The 25652-nt window shown below is 39.5% G+C and overlaps 1 protein-coding gene across 1 annotated transcript in view; it reads right to left on the reverse strand.

Annotated features, from left to right (window-relative positions):
- The window catches only part of LOC126203773 (citron rho-interacting kinase), a 214406-nt gene that overhangs the window by 92270 nt on the left and 96484 nt on the right, over nucleotides 1-25652 (reverse strand). The window contains exons 14-20 of the mRNA XM_049938141.1: nucleotides 25298-25424; nucleotides 25032-25179; nucleotides 16125-16364; nucleotides 12035-12256; nucleotides 10130-10239; nucleotides 8417-8624; nucleotides 6787-6995 (exon numbers count right to left, since the gene is read on the reverse strand). Of these exons, the coding sequence (XP_049794098.1) occupies nucleotides 6787-6995; nucleotides 8417-8624; nucleotides 10130-10239; nucleotides 12035-12256; nucleotides 16125-16364; nucleotides 25032-25179; nucleotides 25298-25424 (1264 nt within the window). The remainder of the gene's footprint in view (nucleotides 1-6786; nucleotides 6996-8416; nucleotides 8625-10129; nucleotides 10240-12034; nucleotides 12257-16124; nucleotides 16365-25031; nucleotides 25180-25297; nucleotides 25425-25652) is intronic.

Raw genomic sequence — 25652 nt, forward strand, 5'->3', positions numbered from 1 at the left:
GTATTCTTGTTACATTTTAATTGAAACAGTGTGACCTGAACTTTTTTTTTCTTTCTTTTTTGCTTAAGGTTTACATTTGTCCATTGCAACAATTTTCACATTTCCTGCAGGTGCTGATTACTACTATGGCATGTAGCAGTTACAGTTCAGTTCTTCTAGCAAAGGGAATCCTGGCAAACACACGTGGGACAAGATTGTGGATAAAAGAACTGAACAGCCAAAAGTTGTGGAGGGAAGAGAACTAATTAAAAATGCACCTAAATTATTAATAGTTATAAAGGAAAGTGGCTTCAGTACAGTACAGCCAATTACAGCACGGGAATCAAGACATGAAAAGGTACAAGAGAAACAGTCATTGAAGTTTAGGCAGCAGAGGGAATCAAAGGAACAATTTTTTGTAGCAAACATATGAACTCAATGGAGTCAAATTAAATACCACTAGTGTCTAACTAGTAAAACTTTTTATCTCTGTAAACTGTCATAGAATGGTAGCACTATGTGGGTCTACTTCCATTTCATGTCTACATCCCATCAGTCTGGGTAAATAATCTAAAATGGCTACATAAGATGAAACTAGAATGAAATTTTTTCACTCTGCAGCAGTGTGTGCGCTGATATGAAACTTCCTAGGCTGTGGCTAAGCCATGTCTCCGCAATATCCTTTCTTCCAGGAGTGCTAGTTCTGCAAGGTATGCAGGAGAACTTATGCGAAGTTTGGAAGGTAGGAGACGAGATACTGGTGGAATTAAAGCTGTGAGGACAGGGCGTGAGTCGTGCTTGGGTAGCTCAGTAGCTGTGAAAGGCAAAGGTCCCCGAGTTTGTGTCTCGGCCTGACACACAGTTTTAATCTGCCGGGAAGTTTCATAAGCTGAAACTAGTTGCACAACAGAGGCAGTTTTAATACAGTAAATGTTACAGCCTAAGTTGACAAATGTAATTATTCAACAAATGGATGAGATGTCCACTATAAAAAAGAAATTTCTGGGAAGTATAATTGGAGTGTTGTGGTTAGATAGATGAAACAAAAGAGTGAGAGACCTACTGGAAAAGAAACCTTTAAAAAGTAAACTAGAAACATCAAGGATGGAGCGGTGTGGGGACACAAGAAGAAAAGAACGGGTGATGGTAGCAAAGCAGGTGGCAAGGGAAGAGAGACAGGAAACCCCCTGGACAGATGACCAAAGGAATGTAAGAAAAATGGAGAGGGAATGGAATAGGGAAATAATTGGCATCATAGCGAAGAGGATTTTGTTTCCATCACACACAGCCCATGGGTTTCAAATTGTTCAAGGCGATATTTTCATTTTATCGTTATTTTCTTCTAACCACATATCTTAATCATTTTGATTAATTCAGCTTATTCTGTCATGTCCGTATTACTATTTTGTAAAAATTCTCACTTTCTCTTTAATATTAGCCTGGTTCCATTTGATATTTTCTTTTAATTTGCTCTTTTCGTGGCCACAATTTACTTTGTGTTTACTTTTGTTGAGTACATGTCCCTTTTGTATGTGTCCTTTATAATTTTAATTTTATAAGATTCTGGACTCTTCACTTAATTTAATGTGGAATACCTTCATATTCCCCCCATGAACCATGGACCTTGCCGTTGGTGGGGAGGCTTGCGTGCCTCAGCGATACAGATGGCCGTACCGTAGGTGCAACCACAACGGAGGGGTATCTGTTGAGAGGCCAGACAAACATGTGGTTCCTGAAGAGGGGCAGCAGCCTTTTCAGTAGTTGCAGGGGCAACAGTCTGGATGATTGACTGATCTGGCCTTGTAACATTAACCAAAACGGCCTTGCTGTGCTGGTACTGCGAACGGCTGAAAGCAAGGGGAAACTACAGCCGTAATTTTTCCCGAGGACATGCAGCTCTACTGTATGATTAAATGATGATGGCGTCCTCTTGGGTAAAATATTCCGGAGGTAAAATAGTCCCCCATTCGGATCTCCGGGCGGGGACTACTCAAGAGGACGTCGTTATCAGGAGAAAGAAAACTGGCGTTCTACGGATCGGAGCGTGGAATGTCAGATCCCTTAATCGGGCAGGTAGGTTAGAAAATTTAAAAAGGGAAATGGATAGGTTAAAGCTAGATATAGTGGGAATTAGTGAAGTTCAGTGGCAGGAGGAACAAAACTTTTGGTCAGGTGATTACAGGGTTATAAATACAAAATCAAATAGGGGTAATGCAGGAGTAGGTTTAATAATGAATAAAAAAATAGGAGTGCGGGTTAGCTACTACAAACAGCATAGTGAACGCATTATTGCGGCCAAGATTGACACAAAGCCCATGCCTACTACAGTAGTACAAGTTTATATGCCGACTAGCTCTGCAGATGATGAAGAAATAGATGAAATGTATGACGAGATAAAAGAAATTATTCAGGTAGTGAAGGGAGACGAAAATTTAATAGTCATGGGTGACTGGAATTCATCAGTAGGAAAAGGGAGAGTAGGAAACATAGTAGGTGAATATGGATTGGGGGGAAGGAATGAAAGAGGAAGCCGCCTTGTAGAATTTTGCACAGAGCATAGCTTAATCATAGCTAACACTTGGTTCAAGAATCATGAAAGGAGGCTGTATACATGGAAGAAGCCTGGAGATACTGACAGGTTTCAGATAGATTATATAATGGTAAGACAGAGATTTAGGAACCAGGTTATAAATTGTAAGACATTTCCTGGGGCAGATGTGGATTCTGACCACAATCTATTGGTTATGAACTGCAGATTGAAACTGAAGAAACTGCAAAAAGGTGGGAATTTAAGGAGATGGGACCTGGATAAACTGAAAGATCCAGAGGTTGTACAGAGTTTCAGGGAGAGCATAAGGGAACAATTGACAGGAATGGGGGAAAGAAATACAGTAGAAGAAAAATGGGTAGCTCTGAGGGATGAAGTGGTGAAGGCAGCAGACGATCAAGTAGGTAAAAAGACGAGGGCTAATAGAAATCCTTGGGTAACAGAAGAAATATTGAATTTAATTGATGAAAGGAGAAAATATAAAAATGCAGTAAATGAAGCAGGCAAAAAGGAATACAAACGTCTCAAAAATGAAATCGACAGGAAGTGCAAAATGGCTAAGCAGGGATGGCTAGAGGACAAATGTAAGGATGTAGAGGCTTGTCTCACTAGGGGTAAGATAGATACTGCCTACAGGAAAATTAAAGAGACCTTTGGAGAGAAGAGAACCACTTGTAGGAATATCAAGAGCTCAGATGGCAACCCAGTTCTAAGCAAAGAAGGGAAGGCAGAAAGGTGGAAGGAGTATATAGAGGGTTTATACAAGGGCGATGTACTTGAGGACAATATTATGGAAATGGAAGAGGATGTAGATGAAGACGAAATGGGAGATAAGATACTGCGTGAAGAGTTTGACAGAGCACTGAAAGACCTGAGTCAAAACAAGGCCCCGGGAGTAGACAACATTCCATTCGAACTACTGATAGCCTCGGGAGAGCCAGTCCTGACAAAACTCTACCATCTGGTGAGCACGATGTATGAGACAGGCGAAATACCCTCAGACTTCAAGAAGAATATAATAATTCCAATCCCAAAGAAAGCAGGTGTTGACAGATGTGAAAATTACCGAACTATCAGTTTAATAAGTCACAGCTGCAAAATACTAACGCGAATTCTTTACAGACGAATGGAAAAACTGGTAGAAGCGGACCTGGGGGAAGATCAGTTTGGATTCCGTAGAAATGTTGGAACACGTGAGGCAATACTGACCTTACGACTTATCTTGGAAGAAAGATTAAGAAAAGGCAAACCTACGTTTCTAGCATTTGTAGACTTAGAGAAAGCTTTTGACAATGTTGACTGGAATACTCTCTTTCAAATTCTGAAGGTGGCAGGGGTAAAATACAGGGAGCGAAAGGCTATTTACAATTTGTACAGAAACCAGATGGCAGTTATAAGAGTCGAGGGGTATGAAAGGGAAGCAGTGGTTGGGAAAGGAGTGAGACAGGGTTGTAGCCTCTCCCCGATGTTATTCAATCTGTATATTGAGCAAGTAGTAAAGGAAACAAAAGAAAAATTCGGAGTAGGTATTAAAATTCATGGAGAAGAAATAAAAACTTTGAGGTTCGCCGATGACATTGTAATTCTGTCAGAGACAGCAAAGGACTTGGAAGAGCAGTTGAACGGAATGGACAGTGTCTTGAAAGGAGGATATAAGATGAACATCAACAAAAGCAAAACAAGGATAATGGAATGTGGTCGAATTAAGTCGGGTGATGCTGAGGGAATTAGATTAGGAAATGAGACACTTAAAGTAGTAAAGGAGTTTTGCTATTTAGGGAGTAAAATAACCGATGATGGTCGAAGTAGAGAGGATATAAAATGTAGACTGGCAATGGCAAGGAAAGCGTTTCTCAAGAAGAGAAATTTGTTAACATCGAGTATAGATTTAGGTGTCAGGAAGTCGTTTCTGAAAGTATTTGTATGGAGTGTAGCCATGTATGGAAGTGAGACATGGACGATAACTAGTTTGGACAAGAAGAGAATAGAAGCTTTCGAAATGTGGTGCTACAGAAGAATGCTGAAGATAAGGTGGGTAGATCATGTAACTAATGAGGAGGTATTGAATAGGATTGGGGAGAAGAGAAGTTTGTGGCACAACTTGACTAGAAGAAGGGATCGGTTGGTAGGACATGTTTTGAGGCATCAAGGGATCACAAATTTAGCATTGGAGGGCAGCGTGGAGGGTAAAAATCGTAGAGGAAGACCAAGAGATGAATACACTAAGCAGATTCAGAAGGATGTAGGTTGCAGTAGGTACTGGGAGATGAAGAACCTTGCACAGGATAGAGTAGCATGGAGAGCTGCATCAAACCAGTCTCAGGACTGAAGACCACAACAACAACAACCTTCATATTCTTAAATCAGGTGCCATAAGTTTATGGCACCTGATTTAAGAATATGAAGGTTGTTGTTGTTGTGGTCTTCAGTCCTGAGACTGGTTTGATGCAGCTCCATGCTACTCTATCCTGTGCAAGCTTCTTCATCTCCCAGTACCTACTGCAACCTACATCCTTCTGAATCTGCTTAGTGTATTCATCTCTTGGTCTTCTGTCTGTATCTACTTTTACTCAGTATTTTAATATTTACAGTTACCTGCCCTCAAAGTCCTTCAGGATTGTCACAGGCCGCACAATTTCTTTATTGTTACTTAAAACTTAGGGGGTTATACTTTTTGTTCCATATGGTCTCACTTAAGTATACTTCCTCCCTTGCTTTCTTCTGGAAGAAAGAGCTGAGAACAAACATGTTCTACTTGGTAAATTCTACTAATGTATGACTCCTGCCATGACTGGTACCATATAAGTTTCTCACTGAAAATTTGTTCTTTCTATATAGCAGAGATGCTGAGTCGCAGATAGGCACAACAAAAAGACTGTCACAAATAAATAAAGTTTGGTCAGCACACACACACACACACACACACACACACACACACACACACACACACACACACACACACACACACACACACACAAAAAAAAAATCACAGTCTCCATTGATTGCTATTCCGATTTTAATTTCACTTAGTCTCCACTATTTCATTCTCAACAACTGACCATACCACTGTAGTCTGTGCTTTCCTACATCATTAATAGTCATTTTGATGCCAGCTTCAGTCCTATTCATTTAATTTTCTTTATTTCTCAACTTACTCCTTTGACTTTTAGATCTGAAAACGACTCATTTATGTAGCCAGAAATTTTCTTTCATCTTTACCTAAGAGGGTGTATATTTACAGGACCCAAGTCAGAACTTGTTTAAACTAAATATGGAGCATGGTTAATTTAACTTTGTTATCCCACAGCAGCTTTCTGACTTGGCTGTAGAAATGTTAGGCATTTTGTGCCCTGTCAAGTATGTTTTGTTCTGCTGTATTGTTCAGTTTTTTTTTTTATGCAAAAGTAGCTTCATTCATCATCCTCAATATGTCTCCTCATGAACAACTATCACAAAAAGTGTGACCATCCCGAATCTGTGATTTAAATCCTTTGAAAGTCTGCATGTTGCTGACTAGCCACGCATTCTAGTGCTAAGCCTACAGCTTAAATGAGTGATTTTTTTAAATATTTTTGTGGGACTGGCTCAATTACTGCATAATAGAATTTGGGTATCCATGTGCCAGTCGACATTACTCTGAACAATTGGGAGTTATTGTTGAGCTTACCTGTACAATTAATGCAGGATGGCCATTACAACAAGAACTGCAGCTCACATCTGAGAAGAAAAAATAACTAGGTGACAAGAGTGTCGGACCATTACTTGTCTTTGGCAGAAAATGTTCATCTTACTATTGATGAAAATATTTAGCAGTAGATGAAAACAATACCTAACTTTCAGAGTTTTTAGTTCCTTCCTCAGTGAGGAAAGTGGAATCGGTGGAGGAAGATTCAAAAGGAAGGCCAAGTCACTTTGATATCTAGCATCACTTGTGAGGACAATGAAAGACCAATGTCGTCCACTTAATGGTTGTCTCCTCTCACCTTAAAACTAGGGCATACCTCTCATCCTGGTATCCGAGTAACATGTAATGGTTATGTCACTTGCTTTAAGTAGTCTAGGAAAATTAAAGGAAATTTTTAATTTGAACAGATAGTCTAGGTTTCATACTTTGTTAGTGATGATTAATTGCACTTTTCTTTTTGTCACTGCATTGGACATAACACTTTTGATGTTGGGAGAACTCCTCAAAGAAGATATTGACTACCAAATAAGCAATGTAAGAAGAGGTTGTACTCAAAACTGAAGTCTGAGCTCACCTAGTCTCAGCACACTGGACAGCAATAGCAGCATTTTCAAGTTGTTTGTTTAGTTCACAACCGGACTCTCGCATACCATGTATTTGTGTGAGTCTCTGACTTATCTCTTCTTTCAGCATGCAGTTTTCTTCTTGCAGACCTTTAACTTGCCTCTGTAATGTTTTTATAGCTGCTTCGGCCTCGTGGTTATTCTCCTGAAGATCTGTTACCTTTGAAAATACAGAATGATTTACCCACCATTTATTACGTAGATCTGTAAGAAATTATAGGAATGAGTAGAAGCAACACTTACTATTAACAAACTATATATCAAATTAAGATGACAATGTTGTGGTCTTCAGTCTGAATTGATGCATCTTTACACTCGAGTGCATCCTGTGCAAGCCTTTTAAACTCTGTACAATTATTGCAATCTACATCCATTGGAAACTGTCTACTGTGTTCAAATGTTTGTCTCCTTCCAGAATTTTTACCCGTCACACTTTCCTCCAGTTCCAAATAAATTGTTCTTTGATGGCTCACAGTGGGTCCTCTCAACCTATACCTTCTTTCAATAAAGTCATGAAAAATCTTTTTGTCCCCACATTGTGAAGTATCTCTTTATTAGTTATTCGATCTTTAAATCTATCAATAAAAATATTCAGTAAATCCACATTTTGTATGCCTGTGCCGTTCGAAGTTCACATTTCAAAGCTAACATCTGTGTACTAGTGCAAAGGCGTTCAAGAAGCTTCCCCCTAACAGGTCAATAAGCCTACACCCAACAAACCAAGAAATTGAGAATCCATATGGGTTCAGAATAAAACTGTAAACATAGCTTATCAAACACTCAGTAATCTGCTTATCATGATTCACACATTACACTTACGTTCTGCTGAGAAGCAGCTATGTTTATTATCAACAGACTTTCACTGTTGTGTCGTACAGATAAGTACTGTTCTACGATAAATGTCAATATGGTAATGTCAAATATGTATCAAAAGAAGTTGTACAGCACTAAGTCATTGTAACAGAAGCACAAACAGTTTGCAGTAGTTTAACAGTTGTATATTATATGAATCTTTTATTTATTTCTTTAGATATAAATGTAAGATGTCCCCTTCAAATGTCAAAGATACTTCATTTTATCATTTAGTTCAAGTATCCTTTGACCCACTCTGTGATCTCCATGACTGGGTCCACAGAAAGAACAAAAATCCTTTCAAATAAATTACAAAACCATCAAAGTGCACAGAAGTTTGTTTTTATTCAAATGGCAACCAGTTTAGGACTTATGTCCATTATCAAACCATCCACGTAAGTCCTCCCATACCACCATAATGTGTTATGGTGCACACAAAACTGGACTGTTCTACGCAAATAGTAACTGGCAGTTACCCACTCAAACAAGCAATGTGGCCAGCGTACACATGTTATGGTGTTATGGTAGGACTTATGTGGATGGATTGATAATGGACTTAAGTCCTAAACTGGTCACCATTTAAATAAAAATTAACTTCTGTTGAATTATGTTTTGTAATTTCGTTGAATCATAGTAAGTTGCTGCCTGCAGCCATCCAGCATAGAAGTGAGTAAAAGAAACACATGTTGGATGACCACCTTTATAGCTAAAAACTTTGTACATAAATACCTGCTGAGAGAGATTGTTTGTCACATTCTTATACTTTGACAGCTGGCTTTCTAGGCTGTCAATTTTTTCCTTATGGTCCTCAAGTTCAGCTTCAACAACATCCACTCTCTTTTCAGCCTTTATGCGCAAAGATTTCTCCTCATTTATGCTGACACGTGCTGTCTTTATCTCTGCTTGGTACTTGTCCAAATTCTTTTCTAGTTCTGCCCTGCCAAGCAATCAATAATATTGTAGGTAGATGCAACACAGCACAATTTTAAACTTGTGTATAGGGACAGTAAAATTTCACATTTGCAGTACCATGGAAAAAAAAAAACCGCTAAATCAGTGTTTTTCACATGAGACTGATGGTTTTTATGAAATTGGAAATTATTGTAAACATGAGGGCAGCAGTTTACTAATACTGGTAACTGACAGTTACTGAATGTTGGAATTGGATTTTCACTTTTTTCTCAAGACTGAGGTTCACTTAAAGTCTTAAATTGCAGCTCATTTCCCAATGTAGAGATGCAATACTGAACAAAAATACCCCACTTTCAACCAATTATGTTGTGGTAAGAGGCACCAATGTCACAATTTGTGATACTTTTGCACGACAAATGTTTTTGAGAGATCTAATGTGGTGCATCAGTTAATCTTAATATTTTCATAGTAACCAAGTATGAACATGAAACCATGGAATACTCAACTTTAGCTTTGCAAAAATGTAAATTAACAAGGCATTTGTTTCTAACAGTAAACCACAGTGCAAGATATGTGGCATCACATATGATAGACATAAGAATTTAAATCGAGCTGCACAAATAGTATGCTTTCTTATAGAGTCACATATGTTGGTGTCACTTGCAACCAAATAATCTGGACCTCAGGCTACACAACAGATAAGATTGTCACAACAAGCTTCACATACAAAACAGGAAAAACAGTACCGCATAAATATTGAAATAAACATGCTCAGTGTCCTGTTTTGCTGCTAGAAATAGGTTTGTGTAATATTGTGTGTTCTGCAATTGGCTGAGAGAAGCAAACAAAGCAGGTGCTGTGCTGATTTGTGTGTTTGTAAGACTCAAGTTACTTATTTGGTGGTTTTCAAGTTTGAACTTGCTTGCTACAACAAAATACTGTTTAACTGATGCACCACATTAACCTACATTATTAAACCCTCATCAAATTTACGATTGCAGATGACACCAATTTGCTATTCCCACAAATTTGGTATTGTCAGTGTAGGGTGTAAAAACAGGACATTTTGTACTTACTTTGTATGTGATATACCATTGGACATCCTACAATTTTAATTAACTAACAAAAATTATGACTTCTTTTGAATAAAATATGGAACTGTAAAATATATGTTGGTTAATTTTTTTCCTTAATTGCTTAGATTTAATTGGTTTAAAATAAATATTTATTTTTTTAACAATGTAAATAAAAGTTATTGCTGATGACAGTAAATATAATGTAACTGAAAGATATATTTTCATTTTAATCTGAAGACCATAAATAAATAAGGCATAAATAAATAAGGCAACAATAAAGAATACATACCAATACAAAACAAAGTCATCCAAAATTAATAACAATACTGGCAAAGAATAAACCAAAAATTGGCAAAAACAACACAGAAATTCAGCATAAAATAAAATTGTGTTTTCCTGTCCCTATTTACGCTATGTTAACATCTGGCATGCTACAAATATAAGAGGTACTTACTTTCTTGCTTTCAAAGTATTTAGTTCTGATTCTTGTGATTTTATAATTGCAGTAAATTCTTCTAACTGGGCATCTAAAACTTCACATAAGCCCTTTATGTTGTTATAATTCTGCAAATATTGAGGAAAAACATGAGAAAGGATGGCAACACATTTTTGTTATTATTTGCAGTAAGACATGTATATTTCTGAAAAAAACAGAGAGAGAGAGAGAGAGAGAGAGAGAGAGAGAGAGAGAGAGAGAGCCTCTCCTTGGACATTAGCGGTGTCTGGGCATATTTTTCACAGAATATGCAGGAATCCATATTCTGTCTAAGTAAACCACTGGCTACTTTAATTTTATGCCTCAAATTTCCTACAAATCTAATGTCTGCATTTTCCCCTCAAAACTATGTCATCTCATTCATATACACTAATTCATCTACACTGGTAAATTTTAGAAACAAATTTAATAGCCTGATGTAGTGATACGCACAATTCCAGGGGCGTGATGAGAAGAAATAGTATAAATGTAATTGTCAGACATTACTATCCAATCTATTTTTAAGTGTATGTGAAGCAACATATTTGGGAACAATACGATTGGTTGGTTTGTGGGATTAAAGGGACCAGACTGCTACAGTCATCGGTCCCGGAACAATACGATTATTTATCATGGGACAGGAGCTATGGCCATCTTCAAAGGCGTCTGAGGAGAAGCAGTCATACTGTAACCTAATCACAGATAATATTTTTTAGCACATGAATGATTATACAGAAGGACTGGCATCAGTTACTTACTTAAAAAGAAACATGCAGGAGTGTGTTAAATATAGTGTATGTTGGTCAACATTATTGTGTTATTCAAGATACAGTCTAGAGACTGGAGATTTAGTTCAAGTGCTCATGATGAGAAGTAGCTGACCAGACTGTAAATGGTCAAACGCAAAAGAAAATACATGATTACATACTCACCTAACCAAGTCACACTGCGCAGAATAATTCTCCTCACAAGAGGAGAACATAGCTGCTCAGGGATGAGGACTGAATGGACAGAATGGTGAAGTAGCTTAAAGGTTGCATCTGTCTTGCGTTTGAAGCTAGTCATATGATAATTTTGTTTTTTTGTGTCTTGCATATGATCAAGAATAAGTGAGAAGATTGCGGAATTTAAGTTATATGCTGATTGATGGCTGCAATGTTAACATATGACAAACCAATATTGGAGAATCTTAATGATAAATTTCTCATTAAAGTTATTCAAAAATAAATGCAAGTTTGGCAGTGTTCCTTCATGTAATTTTCAGGGTGCAAGAACAATTATGTTGCCCAGGTTCCTATGATGACTATCACTCATAATCTGTACTATAGAAAATAACTTCCCTTGTGTTGTTAATAATCTCTCAGAAATTGCTGCCTAATAGCACATTAATACATATTGTGACTGGGTTATTTAATATCAGCACTTTTTTGCTTTTTCTTTGGACTAAGTACTTCATTTCCAGTTGTCTTAGCATCATCTCCTTCCTCCCATAACTTGCACTTTTTCAGCTTTAATGTTTTACTCGCACATTCAGTCACCTTATCCAACTTCAGCTTCACTGCTTTCTTGTTCCTAAGCTAAAAAGCATAGTTTTGTTTAACAGCAAGGTACTATTTTCAGTGGAGAATAGCTGAACTTAGTCCCACAACCATGTCGATTCCCCACACTGTCAGGCCAACAGATCAGTTTGCCGAATAATACTTCCTCTCGCCAACAGATGGGCAAAGCTTCAGAAAATGAAATTAAGTATAGTAAACACACACACACACACACACACACACACACACACACACACACACACACACACACACACACGTTCTGAACACATCTCTTTTGAAGTAAATGTAATAAACTAAATGAGTACCAAAATGGAAGACTGCTTACCTGCTCTGCAGTTTCTGCTCTCCTGGTTGCCTCCTTCAGCTCATTCAGTCTGGTTACACTCTTGTCATTCAGACACGACAAATCGGTCTGGTGTCTTCGTACAGTTTGTTGCAACTCTTGAATCTGCTGTCTCAAATTGCTTTCTCTGTTTAATGCAATCTCTGCAGCCGATTTCAATGATTTATTTTGTTCCTCCAGCTCTTTAATCCTCATTTTGTTCAGCTACACAAAGTTAAACATAACAAGAAACAGTGAATTACACTCATTTTCACAGTAGAGTAAACCATATTACATTTGAAACACCCAAATAAAACAATGTGTTTGGACAGATAAAAAATCTACTCACAAAGCAGTGACAGGAGAATACGTACATAAAAAGTTTTTACTTATGCAAGCTTTTGGACCCAGTGGCTCCTCCTCCTGGGAGGGGCGAGGAAGAGGGGCGAAGGGGGGAGGAAGAGTGGCGAAGGGGGGAGGAAGAGGTGGCGAAGGGGGGAGGAAGAGGTGGCGAAGGGGGGAGGAAGAGGTGGCGAAGGGGGGAGGAAGAGGTGGCGAAGGGGGGAGGAAGAGGTGGCGAAGGGGGGAGGAAGAGGTGGCGAAGGGGGGAGGAAGAGGTGGCGAAGGGGGGAGGAAGAGGTGGCGAAGGGGGGAGGAAGAGGTGGCGAAGGGGGGAGGAAGAGGTGGCGAAGGGGGGAGGAAGAGGTGGCGAAGGGGGGAGGAAGAGGTGGCGAAGGGGGGAGGAAGAGGTGGCGAAGGGGGGAGGAAGAGGTGGCGAAGGGGGGAGGAAGAGGTGGCGAAGGGGGGAGGAAGAGGTGGCGAAGGGGGGAGGAAGAGGTGGCGAAGGGGGGAGGAAGAGGTGGCGAAGGGGGGAGGAAGAGGTGGCGAAGGGGGGAGGAAGAGGTGGCGAAGGGGGGAGGAAGAGGTGGCGAAGGGGGAAGGTCTGGAGAGGTTTAGGGAAAGGCGTAGAGCTTGGAAAAGTCGCCCTGAACCCCAGGTCAGGGGAGACTTACCTGATGAGATCAGAAGGAGAGACTGATTCTTGGGGACTGCACTGGACATAATTTGAAAGCCTGAGTGCTTAAACGTGGGTTCAAATGGCTCTAAGCACTATGGGACTTAACATCTGAGGTCATGTCCCCTAGACTTTAGAACGACTTAAACCTAAATAACCTAAGGACATCACACACATTCATGCTCGAGGCAGGACTCGAACCTGTGACCGTAGCAGCAGCGCGGTCCCAGACTGAAGTGTCTAGAACCGCTTGGCCACAGCAGCCAGCTTAAATGTGGAAGGCAGGGTAATATGCAAAACAGAGGTTACTGTTGAAACATGGTGCAAAAGTTAATAAAGAGTGAAAAAGCTACATGGATTGTATGTAACAGAGGTGGGAGGGGGAAGGCAGAAAATAGACACATAGGAAAAATGAAGTCGTTGAAATCTAAAATCGAGTGAAGAAAGGAGTATTTATTGTGAAGAAATGCTGAGACAGAAGAAATTAACATAAATTAAGGCCAGGTGCGTTGTGAGAACCAAGGACATATTGTAGCACCAGTTCCCACTTGCGGAGTTCTCAAAAACTGGTGTCAGGAGGAAGAATCCAGATGGTGCATGTGATGAAACAGGCACCGAAGTCATGCTCTGCATGTCATGTTGTAGAGCATGCCCTGCAACAGTATATTGTATGTTGCTGGTATACACTCTTCCTTGCCTATACCCACTCATTCTAACTGACAACTTTGTGGTAGTCATGTCGATGTAAGAGGCCGAACATGTTTCCATAGCAGCTAGTATATGACGTGTCACTTCAGAGGTGGCTCTCCCGTTGATAGTATATGTTATGGCAGTTACAGGGCTGGTATAGGTGGTGGTAGGAGGGTGCATAGAGCAAGTCTTACAGCAGGGATGATCACAGGGGTAGGAGCCATAGGGCAGGGAGATAGGTGCAGAAGGAGTATAGAGCTGACGAAGATACTGCAGAGATTGGGAGGGTGACGAAAGCTATTCTACATGTGCTGGGCAAAATCTTGACAATATGGATCTCATTTCAGGGCATGATTTTAGGAAGTCATGGCCTTGTCGAAGTAGCTGATTATACACTACCACATGTGGAAATTGCAACACCAAGGAGGACACACATAATAGAATTTATTTAAGACAACAGGTTAGATACATGACAAGTAACAAATGATTACCTTTTCAAATCTGTACATGTCCTTTGAGCCCTACTATTCAGTATGTCGAGTGGCCACCATGCGCTGCAATTCGAGCTGCTATATGCCATGGCATTGAATCAATAATGTACTGAATACATTCCTGAGGGATTTACCTGCACATAGTTTGTATCAGAGCCCACAAATCCGTGACTCCAGTTACTGGAGGACCGGTTGTTGTAAACAATGGCACCTCAAGCCATCACATCAGGTGTTTGTATGCTATGCCGCTCCACAATGCAGGCCTCCAGTTTCCGTTCATCACGTTACCGCCAGACACATATGCAGCCATCACTGTACGACACGCTGAAATGGCACTCATCCAAGAAGATTACATGTTGCCACTCAGCACCTCAGTGACGGTGTTCACGTGCTCATTGCAGTTGGAGGAGCTTGTGGCTTCTGGACAATGGATGCCGACATAATGGCATGCATGCATCCAGTCCAACCTTCAGCAGACAACGATGAACCATCACCACCAATGCAGACAAGTTCACACCTGTTGCAGTGCTCCAGCAACGAGCCAACACTGTACGACCCGTAATGGCCATGCGGACAAGATGATAGTAATCCCGTGCTGTGGTTGTGTTCCGTGATCCAGTTCCGGCTCATCGCTCTACCCACTGCTTCCACACACGCATCACTGTCATAGCAGTATGCCCTGTGTGAGCCGAAATGTCACAGTATGGCAACCAAGTTTCCCAGAGACCAATCGTTCTGCCCTGTTTGAACCCATTCACATTCCGATATGACTCCCTTTGATGTCGATGAGGCATACTGGCACCCACTGTATTGTTTTCACCTTGTGTGACAGCTCTGCACCGAATACACTAGGCGCAACACCAACCCTAACGGACCGACATGAGAGGGCTCTGCTTGGCCTACGTGTACTCCATCTCGCTGCAAAACGTACCACGTATTGCTTGCACATAGGTTGCCACTTCCACCAAGTGCGGCACTATTTGGGTAATTCCCTCTCAGTGTTGCACTTTTCACAAATGGCAGTGTATTATCCTGGTCTTGAAGGTATCAGAAACAGGTGGTGTGCTCTGAAGTTGTTTTTTGGAGGGATCAACAGTACCAGAACTGGGCATGATGACCTGGGAAATCTTGCTTTTGAAGTAGACTGGTGGGGTAATTATGTCCAATGAAGGCTGAGATGAGAATGGTGGTGTATTGCTGTATAGAGTCTGCATCTGAACAAATACCTATGCTTTGAATGCCAAGGCTGTATGGGAGGAACGTTTGACAGAGAAAAGGTGCAAGTGCCAAATTGTAAGTTCTGCTGTTTGTTAGTAGTTATTTTGCTGGCAATTGATGAGTAGCTTTTTTTTATCTATACAACTACATTATATTGCCAAAAATTTATTATTTTTGTTCTAATAAACTTAAAAAGTTCAAGAAATGTCATTATGAGAGAGTGACATATAAAGAATAAGAAAAATCCTGCAAACTGTGCACAGTGAACATATATTGTACAAGGAAGTGACATATTTCTTGTAGCTGTGAATCATTACAAACCTAACAATGTGAGATCATTTATAAAATTTATTAGATTATTTACAGTAGCACTCAGTGCATTAAATATAATAACAGTGACTTGACAGAATGTCATCGCAATTGAGTAGTCCTCTCAAGAGTTAAAGAAACTGATTGATAAAGGAAGCATTGAGATGACAACATTGTCTCAAGAGGTGAGACAGTGACATGAAATACTGCCATGTTTGTGTGAAACTACATTATGATAACCTACTGATTACCTGACAACTCAACAAATAATTATTAGCATATGGTGATTGTGTAACCTTTTTTGGCTCCCATTTCATTATTCCTGAACAAGCAATGGCAAGACAACTTTCTTAACAAGTACATCACTCACGGTGGCAGATTCCTTCGCGCTGACCAGTTCCTTCTGAGATGCGAGTAAATCCGCACGCACCGTGTCTGCAGCCTGCTGAGCTGACAGGAGCAGAGCAGCTTGAGCCTTCCCTTCTTCTTGCAACCTCTGTTCGAGGCGCTTCTTTTCTTCCTGTAGTGCCTTTGCATTATCTTCTGCAGTTTTGGCTTCTCTCTGTGCGATGCGCAGATCTATCTTGGCATTTGACAGCTGCTTCTCTACCTGTAAGCATAATGTACTAGACTATTTTAACTCTTTGTGTGAAACAAAATCAATAAAATTTAAAAGACAGTTTTTGTTGCTGTGAATGATACCCATGAATTCTTGCTGCAAGAAACAGAGTTTAAGCAGCAGACTATTAGTATTCATACCAATCTGAGGAAGGCAATAAGCTCACAGTAATATTGCCACAATGTGTGTTGGATATTGTTTTGTGCAGCTTTCATCATTGTGTGTCATTAGTGCAATGTCTCTGGAAGACTTAAGACCTTACAAAAATCTCATTATATCAAAATCTATAATACAATTTCTTCAGAAGCACTCACTGATCTTCAACATCTATAAATATAGGTGAACAGGAGATGAGATGAAGAATAAAAGAACTAAGCAATTTGCCTCAGCTTTGTTCAGACTGACCTAGTGAGTCACAGAAATTATCAAATTCTCACTATAAGGTAGACCTCGTGTTTCATGGAGAGGGTGAGTTTCAAGAGCAACCAAGGTAATAAACCCCGTGTAGTGGTTATAATGATAAAATTACATAAATTTAGGGCAGTGACAGCCTCTTGTCTTGTGTACAATTCACAAACACATATTACAAGTAACAATTTACTGTGTTACACTGTGGGTAACTCACCACACTGTGATGGCTCATGATACACAAATGTTAATTATTTTAGACATACATCACATAATTTATGCATATTAATGTTAAATTCTATCAACAAAGGTTACAGCATGTATTAAGGTAATTGTACACTGCCACAACTACTTCATATAATAATTTGCAAAATTAAACCCAATAATTTTGCAAGCAATTTAAATGCGTGTATGTCTGCACACTTACTTGTCATAGAGCATTTGACTACTTGCTACAATATATTGGGTTAACACTTGCAAAACATCGCCACTTTAACCATCAGTTCATTCGCACATTGAAATGTAGCACTGTGGAATAACTACTTCCTCCAGTATCAATGCCTCCTTGAACAGACCAAATAAATGAAAATCTAGTTCCGAAAAGGGTCACCTTCCCTTTTGTAGAGTTATTTCAAGCCTGTACACATTCTGTCTTGTTTTACTTGAATTGTTATGTTAACTCCTTCAGGACCCAACCTGCACTTGTTTTGCTGTACTTGAGCTTGTCGCTGATATTATGAACTGTGCCAACACTTACTGCAGTTATTTTAGCCATATGCTCTACTGTAATACATTGGTCTTCACAAATAATGTTTTCAAGGAATAATTTAAAATCTCATGCTACCATGTGCTCTAATGAGTTTAATTGTTTAATGCACAGGAGTACGTGGACACACTGTAAAACTGAAGCGCGTCATGAACTCCAAATACGCAGGAATGTTGATGGATTGCCTCATTCTGTTGCAGGATAATGCCCACCCACACACTGCCAATCTTGTTTCAACTACAATACAGATGTTTCACTGAAAAGCCTTTACACATCATCCGTACAGTCCTGATCTCCCACCATGTAATTTCCATATTTTTATAACCTTGAAAGAAGACATTCACAGTTGTCGATTTGTTATGGACAAAGAGCTGCATGCCTCTGTATAATCATGGTTCTATAAGCAAAGATTATTCCATGAAGGCACTGACCATTACGTCGTACAGTATTATTAGTTATGGCTATTACTTTTGAGATAATAAACAGTTTATTTACTTTGTCTCATATGTCTTGGTTTCATCTGACTGCCGCTTGTAGTAATCAGTTAAAATTAGCATTAATCTTCACACGAAAATCATGGGAACTAGTGCTACATTAATTGGAAGGAATTTTCATTTTATGAAAGACAATTCATTTATTTTTCTTTATTCCAGCTGTTTCAACACTTGGTGTGTTGTCTATAGTCTCGTCTAGTCATTGCGTAGGGCTTGATCTGATATTACCACCAATCACTCTCAGCATTATTTTGCCAGAAAACTGTTTTTGTGCATGTGAGATGTTTAGAAAAACTGGAACATTATTCAGCAGTTGAGAAGACAAGACAAGTATAGAAGAACACAGGTTGTACCACAGAGCTTTTGGGTGAAGTTTCTAGTTTTCAATTTTTCAGCAATTTTTATTAGGTGCTCTTTCAAAGGTAGAGTTCTATTAGTTGTTACCACTATGTACTTCAATGTTCTATTGCAGGCAAGTCTAGTGTTTGCAAACAGTATGTTGACTTTTCTTCCAGGGAGTTTTTAGGTGGAAGTGTGAACCCTCCATTTCAGTGGCATTTAGTTGGAGTGTCCACTTGTGAAGATACTTTCCCAATACATGAAGATCCAACGTTAGGATTTCTTCTGACTTCACTTTAGTTAAACCTTGTCACAAGCACCCAGTCGTTGGCATAACCAAACTTCCTGATTTTGTTTTTGCAAGCCTGCAATTATACAAGCTGACAAGAAGTGGATCAAGGACTGATCCCTTTGTTAGACCGTTCTTTAATTTCATTATGTGGATATGATGCAAATGAATCACTGAAAGTCTGAAGTCAGTAAAATCTTAATACAATGGCCAAAGCCAGCAATTTTTTTGTTGCACTGAAAAAGGAAAATCACTTAATTGCTCTTAATTTATTTTTTGAACTTCCCACGACAAACTACAAATACTTCTGTTAGTTTAAATTCAGTCATAGTCTTTGATTCTCTTTTTATACAACTAAACATAAAGCCAGTTTTATACATAATTCATTATAATGAAATTGGACATTTTGGTTTCATATATTCAGATGATAGCAATATGTTTTAAACATACACCTCCTTTCATTTCTAATCCCACTGAAGTACACAGAAATATGACAATTCCTGAATACTTTTGTATCCAAATGTATCAGTGACTTCTGGGAGAAACAAGAAGTCAACCAGTTTGAGTTTCTTGCTCTTCGTGTCCAACCAGACTAAGTGTATATGTTTGTTAAATGGCACAAAATGATCAGTTTCGAAAAATCCACAGTAATTAACAAAAAAGGAATTACTGTGGAAAAAGTAAATGCTCTTTCAGTTACACAATTCTGTTTTTTTATCTAGTAATTCAAATGAAATGTATAGATAAATTTACACAGAATTATCTGGTTTTTACAAGGGACATTCAGTGGTTAAAGAGACAAATTGATGCAGACATGAAGTTAGTAGAAGGAGTTCTGTACTTTCATGATGGGGTGACATCACAGGGATGAGCTGAAAACAGCTGACAGATAAAACCTAATTCGTTTATAAACTGAATAACACACTTAATGATGGCCCATCTGCTGGAAGTTCCCAGGAAGTATTTAACACAATACAAAAGCTAAAGAACAAGCATTCATCTGGATGGAATGGTATCTCAAGTGTGGTGTTAAGGAAATGTGCCAGTGAAATAACTAAACCATTTACCTATCTTATCAACTGTAGTATTAATGAAAACCTATACCCAAAGAAGAAGTTTCAAATTATAGACCAAAATCACTAATTCCTACCTTCAGTAAAATATTTGAAACAGTTATCCTATCACAACTCTCAAGATTTTTCTCAAGACTGTGTCGCAGCATGGGTTTAGGAAAGACCTAAGCACGGCCACTGCTGTTACCAGCTTCTTCCATGAAGTATATAGCAATATTGAATGGGGTTTGCACACAGTCGGAATATTCCTTGACCTGAGCAAAGTTTTTGACTCAGTAAACCATGAGCTTCTCATAAAAAAACTGCGGGCATACAATATCAGTGGTGCATCAATGAAACTTTTATCCACCTATCTGGTGAATCGTAAACAGTGAACCAAACTTACACATCAAATTGACAATAAGATCTTAACTTTTAAATCCACAAGTGAAACAGTGAGTCCCTCAAGACTCAATTCTTGGACCTTTCCTATTTTTAGCATATATTAATGACACCTGTTTTATTTCATTGTAAAGATTGTGAGGAACTGAAATTTTCAGCAAGTAATGGGATACTAGAATTAAGTTCATAATTTCATGCACAAGGATTATAGGGCAATGTAAATAAATCCCAGATGCTAATATTTACAACTGGCAGCTCACACCACTCGTGCATAAATGAGGTACACGGCATAGTAGCAGACAAGTGTAAATTTCTATGGGTCCACCTGGACTCAAACCTCTGGTGGATTAGCCACATTAATGCTGTATGTAAAAAAGTCGCAATGGGCTGTATCTTCTTAGCCAACTGTCCATAATGGTGCTGCCCACACGCTTAAAACTGTGTATCAGGGGACAATCTATCCCCATCTTAGCTACTGTATAGAAATATGGGACTGTGCTGCAGACATTCACCTTAACAGAGTACCATTGCTACAAAAAAGAGGGTTAAGGGCTAAACATGGACTAGGCTATAAAGAATCTTTCCGTGATGTTTTCAGACCACGCAAGTACTTCATCGTATACTCTTTGTACCTTTATAAATTAATTTTTTTTGTCTTACAGAAAACTGAAGTAACTAAGTGTAGTGTTATACATGACCACGACACCAGGTCCACAGAAAATTACTACCGACAAAGAAAAAGATTAAAAATGACTGACCAGAACCCATATACTAATGGATTGATAAGGTACAATAAACTGCCAGAGCCCATGAAAAACAGTAATAAAAAGCAATTCAAATCAAAACTAAAGGAATTCTTAGTTGAAAAGTGTGTCTATTCACTCAATGAATTTTAAATTGTTAACTTTAAGAGCTGTAAAATAATGTATAAAAAAATAACTGGCTGTATTGTGTGTAAGATGTAATGTATTTTGAAAGCACCAAGATCTAAACGTATTTTAGGTTTGTAACTGTACTTGACATTTGCAAAAGCCATCATATTGATGACTCCACGGAAAAATAAATAAATAAATAAATAAATAAGTAAATAAAATAAATAAAGAAGTGATTTGTTTCTTTGCTCTCTAAAGGTGAAAAACCGGCTAGAATCCTTTCTCAAATGCATCTACAGTACAGTGAAAGTTTCATGCACCGTTGAAGTTTTTTTATAAGTCAGCAGAATAGCTTAAAAAAACATAGCTGAATGTTAGTGACCAATGGGCGACATCCTTTTGTTTTGTTTTGCTTTAGGGCGCAAAAAACAACTGGGGTCATGTGCGTCCAAGTCAAAACTATAGAACACGAACACAGAGAGGAGTTAAATGACTATACGTCAGTCTCAATGGACAGGATAGGAAACAGCTAAAAGCAGGCATGTGGAAAAAGAATCACCATGCCAAAATGTAGGTCCAAAACTAAAAATTAAATGGTCTTTGCCATATTGGTTCAGCAGATAAAAAGTAAAATGTGATCAACAGCCCGGGCTGGGCACAATGTGTACAAAGTGGTATGGTAGCACCACTTAGCAAATAATGATGGCTAAAAAGGCAGTGCCCAATACGCACCCGAGTTAAAATAATCTTCTCCTGGCAGGAGGGCCGAGAGAAGGTCGTCCATGGTGCTGGGAGAGGCTTAATGAGTGGAAGCTTATTCCTGTGAAGGGAGGACCATTGGCGATGCCAAAGGGACACTACCGCCTGACAGACAGGAACGCACAGATCACTGGAGGGAATATAGGTACTCATGGGCTGAATTACAAGGACTGCAGACTTGGCAACAGCCTCGTTTCCTGGTGGACCGCCATGACCAGGGACCCTCAGAAACCTGACACTGGCTCCACGAAGAGTGAGCAAGTGACAGTTTTCCTGGACCCGCTGCACTAAGGGATGAGCAGTGTACAGCGCACAGACTTTCGAGGGCACTGAGTGAGTCTAAGCAGAGGACACAATATGGAAAGGTTGTGTCACCGGATGTACTTCGTGGCCTAATACAAGGCAAAGAGCTCGGCTGTAAATACTGAGGAGTGTGCCTGAAGCCGACATCGAAAGACACGGGTGCCAATGATGAAGGCACAGCCAACCCCATGGTCAGTCCGAGAGCCATCAGTGTAGACAAAGGTACTATCACGAAGTTCCATGTGAAGGTCATGAAACGGGAGGCGATAGACCAAGGCTGGAGTCCTTAGGAAGCGAATGAAGGCCAAGGTTGACATAACAAGGGCCGCTTCACGAAGCCAAAGTGGTGAAGGGTTCACACCCACCGGGTAAGTTGCAGGTAGTGTGAAGTTAAACTGCCATAGCAAGTGGCGAAAGTGGACTCCAGGAGGTAACAGAGAAGAGGGACGAGCCCCATACTGAAGATGAAAGGAATCATTAAAGAATGAGGCATAGGAGACATGGCCACGCATGGTAGACCAACGGCTTGCATACCCTATTTACTCGAATCTAAGCCGCACCTGAAAAATGAGACTCGAAATCAAGGAAAAAAATAATAAATTCCCAAATCTAAGCCGCACTTTGAATTCGAGACTCGAAATTCAAGGGGAGAGAAAAGTTTTAGGCCGCATCTCCAAATCGAAACAATGTTGGGCCATTGTAATATGAGAGAGAATTTAGGTCGAATGAATGATGATACAGCTACAGTAGCTTGGATCGAGTCGTAAGCTTAGCAGTTACGGTTTACCAGGTAGCCATTGCTACCTGCCGCTCGCGGCATGACTTGCTTTTGTGCATGCTACCGCCGCTTACAATTAAAAAAAAAAAAAAAAAAAAAAAAAAAAAAAAAAAAAAAAAAAAAAAAAAAAAAAAAAAAAGAAAGAAAGAAAGAAAGAAAGAAAGAAGAGGAATCATCTCATTAGCGAAACAATTGCAAGAGACTGCTATTTGTTGTTACTTACACTGCTGCTTTCTTTGATAATCATCAACAAGAACCAAATAATAGACTGCGTATGATAGATGATGTTCTGAACGAGAGTTTGGCGAAAAATTTTCTCTGTTTGAAAATCTTTGCAGGCGCCTCTTTAGTACATTACATTCTGCACAGAAATTAGAGTCATCTTAGATTTAAAAATCTAGTCAATTGCCGTGCTTCATTTCTGACTGTATCACTATCAGGCATAAGAATAATACGAATATAAACATGACATGATATGTATATTCTTCCGCGTTTGCTGTTGTCTCACTCTAGTTTCGTAGTTTATTAGGCAGACAGGATTTAAATGAGATAGCAGCAAACACGAAACAATACATGGCAAAATGTTTATATTCGTATTATTCTTATGGTGAAGAGAATACTGCATGTGAGTCACAATTCATAAAAGTTCCTATTAGCAACCATCTTTAGTCTTGCCAGTCGGATTTTCGTAGTACACTGAAATGCTGCTACATTCGAAGATGAACAATATGGAATTTGTATTTACTTCGTTGGATAATGTACCAAAATGCAGTGGTCGAAACTCGGGGCGGAGGAAAAAAGCTCGTCTTCCACCTTCCTTTTTAATTTATTTACTGACGCAGCGGTTTTGGAGCCAGTATTTGTCTTTGTGCCTACAAAGCATGCCTGTGTAGCGCTACATATATTCGACGGCAGAAGTTAGTTGTGGCGGCACCCACCAACATTTTTCAGAACTTCCGCTTGCTTTGCACTTGATTCTAAGCAGCAGGTGGTTTTTTGGATTACAAAAACCGGAAAAAAAGTGCGGCTTAGATTCGAGTAAATATGGTACCTGCTAAGAAAAAAATCACGGCGGTAGGACAGCGGTAGTTCAGCAGCTTCAGCATATAGCCTCTCAACAGCGCTGGTGTGAATGGCACCTGTAGCCGAACGGATGCCATGGTGGTGGATAGGGTTGAGACGGAGTAAGAAGGATGGGTGTGCAGACGCATAAAAAAAAACACCCATAGTCGAGTTTCAAATTGGCAAGGGACCGGTACAAATGAAGGAGAGTGGTTCGATCAGCACCCCAGGAAGTACCATTGAGGACACATAGGAGATTGAGTGGCCGCATACAGTGGGCTGCCACGTAAGACACATGGGAAGACCAAGAGTGTTTCCTATCAAGCACGAGCTCCAGAAATTTCGTAGTTTCAACGAACGTAAGGGCAACAGGCCCAAAATGTAGAGACAGCGGGAGAAACAATATGCGCTGACAGAAATTCATACAGAGGGTTTTGTCGGGGGAAAAGCGAATGCCATTGTCGTTGTTCCAGGAGTAGAGACGATCGAGACAGGACTGAAGATGCCGCTCAGTGAGACAAGTCCATGGAGAACTGCAATAGATGGCAAAATCGTCTTCAAAAAGAGAGCTGGAGATGCTCGGCAGGAGAGTCATTATAGGGTTAATGGCGATAGCAAAGAGGCCAACACTCAGGACGGAACCCTGAGGCACACCATTTTCCTGGATAAAGGTGTCCGACAAGGCAGAACCCACACGCACCTTGAAAACTAGGTCTTGTAAAAATGCTCGAAGAAAACAGGGCAGGTGCCCACAGAAGCCCCATGTGTAAAGAGTACGGAGGATACCAGTTCTTCAGCAGGTGTCTTAGGTCTCCAAATCGAGAAACACAGCCACAGTCTGAGATTTCTGCAGAAAACATTCATGACATGGGTGAACAAAGTAATAATATGGTCAACTGCAGAACACTGTGTGTCATTGCTAGCTAACCCTGAGGAGGGAGAATTAATACAGACATGGCAACAATTTTTACCATGTGTGTGGTTATTAAGCACTCAGTGTCTCGACTATGCAGATAGTGGTTCGCTTTAGCCATTCCGTTATTCATCCTGTAATGTTTCATAAGCTATATTGACAAACAATTTAAAAATGCACAGCATAGAAAAGAAAATGTATTTATAAAATAAAATTCTAACCTTAATGAGATTATCTTGCACAATTCGGGCTGCTTCTCTTTCAAGGACTGATGTTTCCTTTAATTTATCCAATTGGCTTTCAAGTTTTTCAATCTGAGTTTGCAGTATAACTTTCTCGTTCACAAGTTTTTTCATTTCTTCATTGTCCCTAAATGAAATTAACATTATTTCCATAAAATATTATCAACTGGATAACAAAATAAATATCACACTTGAGATTTACATACTGATTTGTCCACTTGATGATCCAAATAGAAGAATATTACCTTGTGTCTACTGTCACTGTTTGCGTCTGATCTCTCAATTTCAAATTTTCTTCTTCTAGTCTCAGTAATCCTTGTTCAAGGCGATGCAGTAGTTCCTCTAAAGTTGCTACTTTTTGATTTTCTTCCTCTGAAACACAAAATGATGCTTAAATACATACCAAACACACGATTCTGCCTCTCAGTGCTATATTTAAAAATTTAATATGACTTAGGAAATGCTGCAAAGCATCACACAGTTTTTCCCCCTCTTACTTCCTGGTAAGAGTCAATGGAACACAATAATCCTACCTAATCATGTGGAACTGTCAGGCATAAGTAACTAAAAATAATCTCTGGCTATTATCCTGAGGAAACA

Source organism: Schistocerca nitens, chromosome 9, assembly GCF_023898315.1.
Source record: "Schistocerca nitens isolate TAMUIC-IGC-003100 chromosome 9, iqSchNite1.1, whole genome shotgun sequence".
Classification (NCBI taxonomy): domain Eukaryota; kingdom Metazoa; phylum Arthropoda; class Insecta; order Orthoptera; family Acrididae; genus Schistocerca; species Schistocerca nitens.